Source organism: Silene latifolia, chromosome 8 (genome assembly GCF_048544455.1).
Source record: "Silene latifolia isolate original U9 population chromosome 8, ASM4854445v1, whole genome shotgun sequence".
NCBI lineage: Eukaryota > Viridiplantae > Streptophyta > Magnoliopsida > Caryophyllales > Caryophyllaceae > Silene > Silene latifolia.
The window spans coordinates 51,519,054-51,532,459 of NC_133533.1; the positions used below are offsets into that span (position 1 = coordinate 51,519,054).

General features: G+C 34.6%; 1 protein-coding gene across 1 annotated transcript; it reads right to left on the minus strand.

Moving 5' to 3' along the window:
- Positions 1–8,953: 8,953 nt before the first annotated feature.
- Positions 8,954–11,853, minus strand: LOC141594350 (cytochrome P450 76AD1-like). The gene is made up of 2 exons (XM_074414427.1): positions 10,993–11,853; positions 8,954–9,759 (listed from the first exon to the last, which is right to left on the minus strand). The coding sequence occupies exons 1-2, from the start codon at positions 11,851–11,853 to the stop codon at positions 9,151–9,153; spliced, it is 1,470 nt and encodes a 489-aa protein (XP_074270528.1). The 3' UTR covers positions 8,954–9,150.
- Between the last annotated feature and the right edge of the window lie 1,553 nt (positions 11,854–13,406).

The following is a 13,406-nucleotide window of genomic DNA, read 5'->3' on the forward strand; positions in this document are numbered from 1 at the left end:
TACAAGCACGGCCATGACCTTTTAACACAAACAACCACAACAAAGATCCATCCTTTATGCTACACCAACACCCTACTTCCAATTATACTACAACATGCACAACCATGAAACTATCTTTTATAGCATCCTACTCCTCTTAAGACAAATGTTACGTCCTCGTAACTTACTAATATTAAGTCCTTAGTTATATCTTCTCATTATCCTCATCACCACTGCATGTCAAAGATAGCCGCCTTTAATCTAAACACTCACCATTCCTATATCTAAGGCTCTCTTACTTAACAGTTCTCATACTTCAATTCACTCGGCACACCACCTAACCTATACCACAAAATCTTTAGCTGAACCAAAACTTCAATTTCTATTACCGCCAAAGTGACATAGTCCTCTATACATGCTCCTATCTGCATACTCATAACTCACGATCCACAATTATTACATACACTCACACTAGATCCTCAAGTTCTTTTCTTTCATTACCGCAAAACTCATCCATAACTTAACATGAAACTAATTACCAACACCTTATACTCACTATCTCAAAAAAAAAAAATTATGAACTACCTGTAGCTTTCAGATCAGAACAACACATGTTCCACAATTCACTTGCCATTACCATGTCTACCAAAGCCTAATCTAAAACAAGGTCAAACTACTGTAACAACCTCACACAACTGTGTCGCATCAACAGAATCACTATACCATGACAACAACGGAAACATACACAACTCTCTTCCATCACTCTACATTTACTCCCAAGCTGAAACTGGTAAGAAACATTAATAAACAAAACAACCGTCTATCTGTCTACACTGAAACTCACAGGAAACAGCAGCAACAAAACAACAATTTACGCATAACTGGTATGTACTTTCGAAACTCGAATCGTAATCATCCTGCCTACTCCACCACAACCAGTGTCGGCATCGCAACACCGCCACCAACAGCCGCACCGCAGCGCGAAAATACCCGCTTCACAACACGAAGTACCGTGTCCGGATCACCACTCGAGGCACAACAACCACATCGATAGACATCACAACCACATACAATTCCCATAAGCACTGACTCAGTATAACTTTCCGGACAAGAAAACTTACTCAAAACTGCTTTACTAGATCACAACACAACATATTATACGGAATAAACAGACAAGAATCTCATGAATATCATCCATATCTTTTCACCGAATAAAAATATATCATGAATACACATACCAGTATAACTAGCCATGCCATATTACCCAAACTATCACTTTTGAACATCATTCCATTAGATTACCGTACCCAACATGCAGTACAAAACATTCAAATAACAACTTTATAACTATCACACCATACCACTTCTTGTGAGGTCAGAACCTCACACAAACATTTATACACATCATAGACCCGTAATCACATCTAACTAGTATATCCTGATCACGTAAGTTACCACCCGATAAAGGTTACCTCTCGTCCGAGCTTAACTCGTATGCCCCTCACAACACATTCTCCCATTCGCATAACCCTCACCCCCTGCCAACTATAACTATACAGCTAATACTCAACTACTAGCAACCGCCTCCTAAGACCACATCTTATACTTCCTCGCAAACGTACATATTAATCCGGCCTCTCTAAAATCAACCTCTTTAGAATTGATGTCCTTCTTATATATCATCACCCTTAACCACTAGTGACAACACCACAATACTACCACTGCTCGTATAAAAAACCTCTTACACTCACCTCTAAACATCATGGTTTCTTTCCTATCTTTGGCTAACATCCCAAATAACGAGCATCAAATCCATTAACAAAATTACCTCAACACTATTTCCAATTCTATCCTTAATTGTATCGTCACCCAACTCACCACCAAGATCTCATATCGTGCAAATTCTTTACCCGACTTCTTACTTTCCTTAATTCCTCGAAACTCATGACTAATCATGTTGTCCTGAAACTCCTATATAACCATTAACTAACATCCTCATGATAGTATCATACATGTCGACGATTCCTTACTTCATAATCACATAACTCCGGTCAACATTTTTCTCAGCTTACTTTTATCCTTCTTTTCTCTTTATACTCAACAATACCAATTAATAGCTCAACTCCTTATTACTTCTACCTAACTCTTTAGTGCTCCGGTTACCTTCTTATTGCTTCAAAGCTCAAATCCTATTATGTCATATTAATATCATCTCCCTCTTTCTTACCATGGATCTTTTCTTATCATGCTATCACTCACATTTTTTTTTGGAATCCCCAAAACTCATTTCATAACGTTACTTGCCAAAGGAAATCACACATTAGTTTCACCTCTTGATGATACAAATTACCAAACTCAATCACTATCTACAAATCCACGGCGCGACATGTCTCCATTAAGTTCACTATATACCACTCTTCTCAATCCCTCTAAAACAACCTTTCACTACATATATTCTTAACTCACATGATTCCTGACCATCTCCCTCCATAATTCTTTACACATCTCAAGTTGCCATTATCCACATCCTTCCTTTCAACCCTTTCATTCTCACATTCCTTAGACTCACATCATCCCTTGCCCACATTCACTTACTTTTACATTACCCAACACATAATCATATCGTTCATCTCATTTCACAAAACATGTTCCATCCTTTAATAAGCCTTACCAATCTTCCTTTTCTTTTTTCCACTATCTATCACAACCACATATAACTCATGTCCTCCCCACCGAACTCATACTCACCACAGGTGTCACTCCTTACATCATAAGATTGGGTAACTTACGCATAAAGATCGACAAACATGTAAAGCAATGCACAAGGAAGCAAAAGAACACCTTTGAATTAAACATAATAGGCAACGAAGTCAAAAGATAAGCATATGACCCAAAATAGGGGTCACTAGATCGAGTACAGGTCACTCGATCGAGTGAGTGACTTACTCGATCGAGTAGGTGAAGGTCAGAAGCACGTAAAACAAATTACCAGGGCTACTCGATCGAGTAATAAGAGGTGCACTCGATCGAGTGAGGGCCACTCGATCGAGTACCCTACGCATTTCTCAACATTGTCCAATTTTCGTAAAACGGTCATAACTCACTTGTTTCTTGGTCGTTTTGGGCGTGTGACCTATCGTTAGAATCTTAAAAGAACAAGCTATTACCTATAATTGGAATCACATAAAAATCATTTATGCATCTCAAGTTATAACAGTTTAAAGACAACTTTGCTGTAATCAGGCGACATAACTATTTGATTTTCTCTTTCAAACAACTTAAATATCAACGAGGTGAACAAAAGTGGCTCGATACTTGTAAAACCACTATCCCTAACCACATGTTATTACCTACCACAAGCCAAACAATAACATCTATCATGCTCATATAACATTCAACTTATCAATCATGTACTACCCGCATGCTTTAATTTTATAACTTTTCGTAACACAAAACATACTCATACATTACAAATCCTATTTCTATGTTACTAATGCAACAACATTACAAATCCACTTCGTCACCTAAACATATTCATAATCACAAAATTCATATTCTCATGCAATTGACACTCCATCTTTTCCAATCAATTCTTCCCATTTCAACGACATTCTTCATCTAACAAGTGCATATGGCACAACAGTGGACAAGTATATGAACTTATTATTTAAGTTTACGCAAACAAAATTATGTAAAATCATATCACATCCCCTAATCACATGTTACTAGTATAGACACATTATAAATCATTCATCCTGCAACATCATTGTTCATCACATATTATCATATATGGACTACTTCCTTTTTCCTCCACATCATTCATCATTCTCATATACTTTTCCCGTAATTCCAAACAACATTGTAAACCAACTATCATTCAACATTTCTATTCACAACACTTTATCATTTACCACATTCCCCATTCCACCACAATCATTTTGCAACATTTCTATACAACACATCATTAAACATACACAATAGAACATTAGCAAACACATATCGGTCCCATGACACCCCATAGTGACCGGTTCAAAATTGTAGGGCGAGTTCGCGACTTTAGGACGTCTCCCAAGTCTTTGCATTAGCTCCTACAACTTCTACCCGGGTTCATTTTAGTTTGACTCCTATGTTCATTAAGTTCATTGGTTACAGGTTTCAGGATCGTCGCTCTGATACCACTTTGTGACACCCCCATACACCAAGTGCCTTACCAGGACCACTTAAGGTATAAGAACGTCACCACCTTGGTTACCCGAGGTCATGATACTCAAATAGACAATAACGAAACGTATTTAAATGATAATAAAGTTTAAGTGGTACAAGCCAAACACCAAAAACTGGTAAAAGGAAATACAAGATTCTCAAAACTGTCAACTACTAAACAACTACAAAAAAGTTCGACACAGCAGAAGACTTCTAAAACTGCTACGTGACGACTCATCCTAGCTATCCCATGTGCATCGTCTCATACCTGCTCAATAACTGCTCACCACCTCCGAATGGATCACCACTGTTTTTAAAACATTTAAACAGGGTCAGTACTAATTACGGAAAAACAATGCCACAATGAAACAAATGCCAAAATAGCTCAACAACACAACAATTCTCCAGTCTTCATAACCAATCTCCACACAACTAACTACACACTAAAGTGTGTAGTCCTACCAGAGTACCCATCGCAACATGTACTCCACACCGCCAGTGGGGGACCGCAGCCGTACCCACCAAATCCCTGCTCATCACCACTGAGCGATAAACCCAAGTTTCCTTAATGTGCACATCCCCTCCTGTGGCGGGTTCCACAGAGGGCGAACCAAGGGCATGAAGCCACTCCCGCAAGTGACTCTACTCAGCCAGGAACTCGCCCCGAATATCACAGGCAGTTATACAACAACAATTATAATATAAACCAACAACCGTCACAATCACCAATAATATAATTAATCAATAACCACAATACAACCACCACACACATCATGTAACTAATACTGAGTAGGGAAAACCCTACCTGAAAAGCAATCGCCAAGATCATCACAATCAGCTAATCACAATTGTTCTTCAACGAAATCATCTCCTATACACACAAAATCACAATCTAACATCAACCATACTCCCCAAAACCCCCAAATTTGCCAATTAGGGTTTCAACTAAAGTCAATTAAACGATATAAAAATCATACTAGGACCTTACCCACAATGCGACAGTCTCACAGGCGTAAAGAACTCAATGATCCAACGACTCTAGCCCTTAGGATTTGCCAACAACGCAACGAGAGAGAACTACGTAACTTCTTTTTCTTTTGAAAGGTTTAGAAAGGTGAAAAAGTGATTAAAGAAAATGACGGAAGCCTTTTATATTAATCTCGCATTATTAACAAAACCCGTCAAAACAAGCCCGTAAAACACACTTACTCGATCGAGTGCCTCTTACTCAATCGAGTGTTACACGTACTCGATCGAGTACCCATCAGGCAGACTACTGTTTCGTATAAAACATACTTACTCGACAGAGTAAGTACCACTCGATAGAGTACCCATAGGCATAGAAAACCGTAGTATTACAGATTTCCCCCGGGCTTGGGCCTCAATTTTAGGCCCTAAAAGCCCACGGCCCGAACCCATGGCTCGATTCAATATAATAGGGCCGGGTTGGGGACGCCTTTACGGCCCAAATTTTAGGCCGGCCTGGCCCGAACCTATGCAAAATTTACGAATATGTACAATTTAGAAATATTAGTAAGCATGCATTTAGTAAAATAATTAACCAATCAATTGTTGTATTATAAATAAGCCGCAGTCACTTGTTTACAGGTATTGGTTTGATAAGACTTAGTAATTTCCTTTACCAGTATTTATATGATCAAAAAATGAGCTAATAATTTTGTATCACACTAGTGCAAATACAACATTTTTATTTACACACTTGCCAAGATACAAATTACAACGTAAATATCTTTAAACTTACATTATAAAAATAAAAAAAAATTGATATTCTCATTGTACTTTATAGGTGAATCAAATAAGATCACACATGACCATATTTTGTCTTACATATTGTAAGGAATCGTAAAGATTCTATTCGTTCATGAATAGTCTAAAAAAAGAAATGTTGTATTTGGTTTTGAATCGAGGGCATATAGTATTTGCTCATTATTATTAACCCGGGTTAGATGTCAAATTATGTGCAAAAAAGATGATATATTTCTAAGTATGTTATTTGTCCCACATTAAAAAATATGTTGGTGTGGTGAATATATTACGTATAAATAATAAAATTATCCCACATCGAAAGTTTTGCATAAGGTGGGTGATTATATGATTATAAATAGAAGACATCCTTAGAACCTAAATACCAACCCAAAACTTTCCGAGTCTCTTAAGCATTGTCTTATAAGAGTTTATATCATTATGTCCACGGTATGATATATATATTTTTTTTATATTATGTCCAAGTGATGTTTATAATTTTTATATAAAAACTTATAAATCTCATTTAGCAAAAAAGTAACATATTTTTTTTTTTGAAAAATTATATAATTAGATTCGTGGTAAATAAATGCTAAAATTAGAATAGTATCATTTTATTTTCACATATTTTAGTTATGATAAAAAGTTAAAAAAAAATGTACTATACGAATATTAATAAATAGTATAATATTTGCTTATTATTATTAAACTGGGTTAGATGTCCAATTAGGTGCGAAAAAGATGGTGTATTTCTAAGTATATTGTTTGTCTCACATTGAAAAATAATGTAGATGTGGTAAATATACTACATATAAATAGTTGAATTGTCCCAAATTAGAAGATTATCATGAGGTGAGGTATTACATGATTATAAATAGGAGTCATATTTGAAACTTAGGGGTATCAACTCAAAATCTTCTAAATCGCTTAAATATTATCTTAGAGAGTTCTTATAAGAGTTTGTATGAACGGCAAACCTTAGTTACAACAATGCCATACAAATATTAATCACGTAGATATTTATAAAAGCGTTTATATATTACTATATTAGTGATATTATAATGCTTATTTTAAGACAATCGATAGTATAATAATATTATTTAAGACAAAATCATAATTAAAAAATAAAATGGGTGCTAAATATACATAAATTAGTTATTAATGTGTCATATATAATGATAATCTCTGCACTAAAATAGAAAATTTATGAATTATAATATAATCAAGTGTTGTATAGAAAGATCTTGAATCCACAAACAAATCAATAATGAGCTTTTTTACTTTGACAAATAGTATAATTAAATCTTTTAAACATTCAAATATAGGTAATTATTATGCCTCATTACATTTGAGTAACTAAAACGCATCATAATTTTTAATCATTAATCAAAATCGCACCATAAAAAGAAAATATTTTGCATTTGTTTATACATTTTATTGCTCCCTCAATTACATCTTAAAAGCCGTGTTAGGAAAAAAATGTAATTTAAATCATATTATTTTTACATATTTTAATTATGACAAAAAATGGAAAAAAACGTATGAATATAAATAGATAGTATAATATTTTCTTATTATTAAATCGGGTTGGATATCGAAATAGGTGCAAAAAAGATGGTGTATTTTTTCGTGTATTATTTGTCCCATATTGAAAAATAATGTAGGTGTGGTAAATATACTACATATAAATAATTGAATTGTCCCATAACAGAAAATTATCATAAGGTGGGTGATCCTAAAAATTATTTAGGAAAGGATCATAAATAATATTTTTTGATATAAAAAATAAAGTGGAGAATCTTTTAATTATTATAATATTTATTTCCTATATTATATTCAAATGATGTTTCTAATTTTTATATAAAAACTTTTACATTTCATTTGGCAAAAAAATATCGTTAAGATAATTATGAAAATAACATAATTTGATTCGTGGTAAAAATGCTATCATCAGTACATATAAAATTGTGTACTTATTAGTATGTTATATGTCACACATTGAAAAATAATGTAGGGTTATATAAAAATAATAGAATTGTCCCACATCGAAAGATTACCATAAGATTTGGTGGTCTTATGATTATCAATATGAGGCATCCTTGGAACTTAGGTATCAACCCAACATCTTTTGCGTCTCTTAAATAAGATGTTTTGACTTTTGATCATATCTAAATAAATGATTAGACATAAGATGTAAATATTAAGACCTTATAACCATTTTTTGTTACTAAGTTAATTACCCCGTTGCAATGCACGGGCGTCCAAACTAGTTGTTTATCATTATCGGCATGATAAGTCAATGTTTTTGAGCCTAAAGAACAACAAATATCAAATCAATTACAACACTACAACAACATACAGTGAGCACCGCAGTAAAATATATTATTACACTACTAAAAATTGTATATTTAGTTTGTATGAATCACCTCAAGCAGTAGGTTCATAAAAGCTACATTAGCTTACTACTTCTTAATTGACGATACCCGAAAAAATCACATAATTCTATACGAAAATTTTGATAACAAATACACAAAGTATCTAACTTCATAATGGAGATTTCTAAACATATTTCAAGCGGAAAAATACCTAGCCCAAATTGGCCCAAAAGCCCGCTTTAAGCCCGCATGGGCCGGGTTCGGGCTGATAAAATAAGCCCGCACTTGTAGCCCGGCACGACCCAACCCGCACCCTTGGGATTAATTTAATGTATGGGCCCGGCCCGGCCCATGATCACCTAAAAGTAAGGAGGAGATTCTTTTTATAATTAATGATGATAAGGCAGAAGAAGTAAATAGGATAAAGAATCCGAACTCTAAAAATGAATTGTCTATTTAAAATAAATAAATGAAACAATATTGACATTATTTTGGTCACATTCTTATTGGAGTATGACAAACTTCAAAATATTTAATCATAGTAATCCAATGTCGTAAGTTCTCTCTCTTAACATCTTCCTTACATCAAATATTGATAGAATAATTGTTCATAAATTTGAACTCATTCATAAACCAATATCAAATTATGTGCTTAAACAATAAACCCTTTCGTAATACAGTGGTTTCATCCAGGGGTCTGTGGCTCATTTTAGGACACGTATACAGAGTAATAAATAAGTTTATTGTGTACATATAACGCTATTACATAGAAAAAAATGCATGTAGAGAGACCATAACGATAACTTGCCTGGGTAACCATGAGATAAAATCACCTAATGAGAGGTATAGCTAGAAGTGGGTGAATCTTTTGCAATGTCAAGCCAAATTTTTCATCAACATCTATATCTTGAGGATTTAGGCCATTAGCATGTTTCCAATTAAATGAATAAAGAAGAGTGGCCAACATTAGATGTACCATCCTATATGCCAAAGGCATCCCAGGACAAATCCTTCTGCCTGATCCAAAGGGTATTAGCTCAAAATCTCTTCCTTTCATATCAATTTCACTTTCTAAAAATCTTTCAGGCGAAAACGACAGAGCATCCGGCCACACATTCGGATCACGACCAATTGACCATATATTGACCCATATTTGGGCATTGTTCGGCACAATATAGCCACATAGTTTGACATCCTTATCCGCTTTATGTGGTATTAAGAATGGACCTGGTGGGTGTAATCTCATTGTTTCTTTTACCACGGCTTGAATATATGGTAATTTTGAGATATCTGATTCTTGAATTGGTCCGTTATTTTTGCCGACTACTTGGTCTAGTTCATTTTGAGCTTTCGCCAATTTTTCTGGGTTGCGTAATAATTCTGTCATCGCCCATTCTAATGCATTTGAAGTCGTATCTGTCCCGCCTACAAATAGATCCTGAAATACACCAGAGCACATAAATCAAGAGTGATACAATGATCAAGTACTATACCGGTATACCCTACATAAATCACGATTAATTGGAGCAATGTAACGTAAAGTACTATACCTTAGTATACAATTGCCATACTTCATGACTTCATTTTAAGAAGTCAAACGAAAATACGCAAGTAGGACATACTCCCTAGTATTTAATTGAAGTCCATTTTGGACTTTTGGATTGTTGCAACATACTATGATGAAGACCATCGTGAAAATTATGGGGCCTTGTTTCTTGTTACATCAAATATTTTTCTAGTTAGGTGGAAAAATTGTTGATGATTGGTCCCGAGTTCAAACACCTCATTACGTAGATTACAATTGCCCTTGCGACTTATTTGAAACAAAAAAAAATAAATAAATAAATATGAATGACCGAATTTGTCACATATTGCGGTATTCCAAAGAACCCGAATGAGTATTGGTGGTAACATGTACATTGACTACTTCAAACAACCTAATATTCCAATCGCGTATGGATAACACGCATTCTCAATAGACGATACTCCCATTATTCATTTCATAATAATTAAATTCAATTTGATACTACTTGTGACGCTAATTCCATGACAGTTTGACTTTCTCACAAAAAGGAGAGTGACAATTGGGGCGACATCCCCACGCTTCCCACTCACCTCTTAATGAAAGATTTTGTGAGAAAGAAACGGTATTAAGGATTTGGATATCGCCCGTCTTAAATGAGATTTTGTAAATTAAATTTTGCAAACTCCACCGACTCAAAGATAATTTCAAACAAATTAGAAATATATAATAGCAGAGAGGTACTGTAATAGATAATACTCCTCTGTCCTAATCTTTATTATCTTTGAATCTTTGATTAAAGTACCCTTATCAGATACTCTCTTCTATTCGTCATTTTCTTCCCTATTTTCTTAAACGGATTATTCAGGTTTTTTTCTCTTTTCTTTTTTAGAAATTTTTACTCTTATTTTATTCATTCTTTTCTCCTATCATCAAACCCCACTAACTCACAATTTATTGTTTAATTCCTAATTATTCATTCCTCTCTCCTATTACCAAACCCCACCCAACTCATAATTCCTTATTTAATTCCTAATTATCCATTCCACTCTTCTAGAACCTTGTAGGGGAACAAAATGGTGAATAAGAGGGAGTATATAGAATAAAAAAAAGGTAAACAAATGAGGGAGATAGAGGGTTAATTCATACCAATAACAAGTGTTTGACATCATCAAGACTCAACTCATTATCATTAACAAGCTCAAGAAGGCTGTCTAGCACATCATTTTGTGCACCAACCCTCTCAATTTTCACCCTTTGAGCAATGATCTTATCAAAGATCCCAAGCATCTTGTGGAAATGAACCCTGATTTTTTTCCTTATACCCTGTAAATCAAAATGCCTAAGTACAGGGAAAAAATCCGAAACATTTGGCACTGCAACTGCTTCCATTAAATGACAAACAAGATCCTTAAACTCCTGCGAGTATAAAGAGTCATGGCTAGCCAAATCCATAGAGAAAAACGTGTTGGACAACAAGTTTAACGAAGTCGTAAACCCGGCCTTGCCTATATCAACAGGCAACCCTCTTTCACAGCACAATCGTGCATGTTCAACCAAATCATTAACCTTTTTTTGCCGTATAACTTGACTGGCATCGAGTTGTTGGTTAGTGAACAATCGGACCATGACGATCTTCCTAAGGTTTCGCCATTTGGATCCCACCGGGAGCCAAACCATGGAATGTTTATCATGGTTTGTTTCCCTTGAAGCGTCCGGAAATTTTCTACTAGACAAGGCTAAGTCGTGTTTAAGGAACATTTCTTTGGCTACTTCCGAGGATGATATGACTATGGTAGTCACGGTTCCTAGCTTCAGAGACATTATAGACCCGTACTTATTCACAAGTTGGGCGACAGAGCGATGAGGCTTGTCGCCGAGCATGTGAATATTACCTATTATTGGCCATGGTTTTGGTCCTGGAGGAAGTTTTGTTTTGCCAAGTTTTAATTTGAGGAAGAGAGTAGCTATGATTACAAATAGAAAAACAGTTATGGTGTAATAATCCATTATTGGTGTAATTAAGGACATCACAATAGTAACGTTGACACTATATATAGGCAGCAATTCTCCTTTGTGACAGTCACAATTTGCGACGGGTAAATGTGATCAGTTTTTGATTAAATGTAACAATTCAAGTACTGTTCATAAAATGTTACCTATAAAAAAATGGTCACATTTTCTCATAAAATGGTCATATTTGACCCGTCGCAAATGTAAACAGTGTTTATGACGGAATAGTACCCGTCACAAGGGAGAATTTGCGATATATAGGAGAGTCTGACCGGAGACTATAGTCTATAGGAGAGGAGACAGAGGAGTAGGTTAACATACATAAACATTTTATTGAGACAAAGGTTAACATCATTCAAGTTGCAATTAGAAAATACATATTTAAACGTTTCACCAACGTGGGAGGAGACACTACTAAAGTCAACTACCTTAACAACTTATTACATACTCGATCCATACTAAACGTAACCTTTGATTTTGGGTTGGGTGGTCTTCGACTTTGAGTGATATTTTGACCGTATATTTCTTCATATATACGTGATTTTTTTCTGCAAAAAACAAAACTTATGAAAATTTTTCATACCAAATCTATATATGTAAGTTTCGTCTTTAAAAGTTCCGTAATTTTAACGATATTCTTAAATTTTTTAACAATATATTTATCCATGAATTTAATTTAAAAATTCATTTAGCAATCTTCCCTCGTTAATTTTCCATAACAAAATAAAAATGGTACTTATCAGTCCAGGTTTCAAGTACAATAAAAATATGTGAAGATAACTCAATGGCAACAAATACTAGATTTTGTGCCGGTGCGTTGCATGGGTTTCTAAATAATGTTTTATTTTTAACTGAAGTGGTAGAATATGTAAGTTCTTCAATGTGAGAACGGTAAATTTGCTATCGTAAAGTAACTAATGACTTTGAAAATAAGTGTAGTGGACATTGTGAATTCATTTCAGTTAGTCTCTCTAATTTCAATTAGTCTTTTGTACGATTGTGTTATATACTGCTCCGTATTATACAGTCTTCACTGGCATATTATGAAAATTTTTATTGTCATCTTAGATATGTATGATCGTGTTTGTCAGTATGTGGCTTTATATAGGTTGTACCCTAATTATAATCAGCAAGTCTCAACTGTGACGATGTTTTAATTGTCTTAAGTAAACACATGGGTAGTACTTGACCTGTCGCAAGTTTGTGACGGATATACCCATCACAAATGAGAATATGTGAATTATATATGATAAGGATTCCTATATGTCAAACTTCACCCGTGTAACTGAAGTGAGATATATGTGGAACTTATATAATTGATGTGATTATTATTTTACCTTCTCAAATTTGGATAGAATTTGACGTGGTAGTGTGACACCCCCATATACCAAGGAGCCTTAACAAGACCTTTCCTAGCATATAAAGGCATCATCATCTCGGTTGCCCGAGGACAGTAATAATCAAATGTCGATAAAAGAACATTTAAGTTACAATACAAGCGATTAACAAACTGCTGATATATAAAAGATACAACTCAAGACCACTAGGTG

Excerpts from the sequence above, each read along its gene's own strand:
- LOC141594350 (XM_074414427.1), bottom strand. The coding sequence starts at position 11,853 with ATGGATTATTACACCATAACTGTTTTTCTATTTGTAATCATAGCTACT. Across the intron at positions 9,760-10,992 it reads ATGTCAAACACTTGTTATTG|GATCTATTTGTAGGCGGGAC; the intron begins GTATGAATTAAC and ends GGTGTATTTCAG.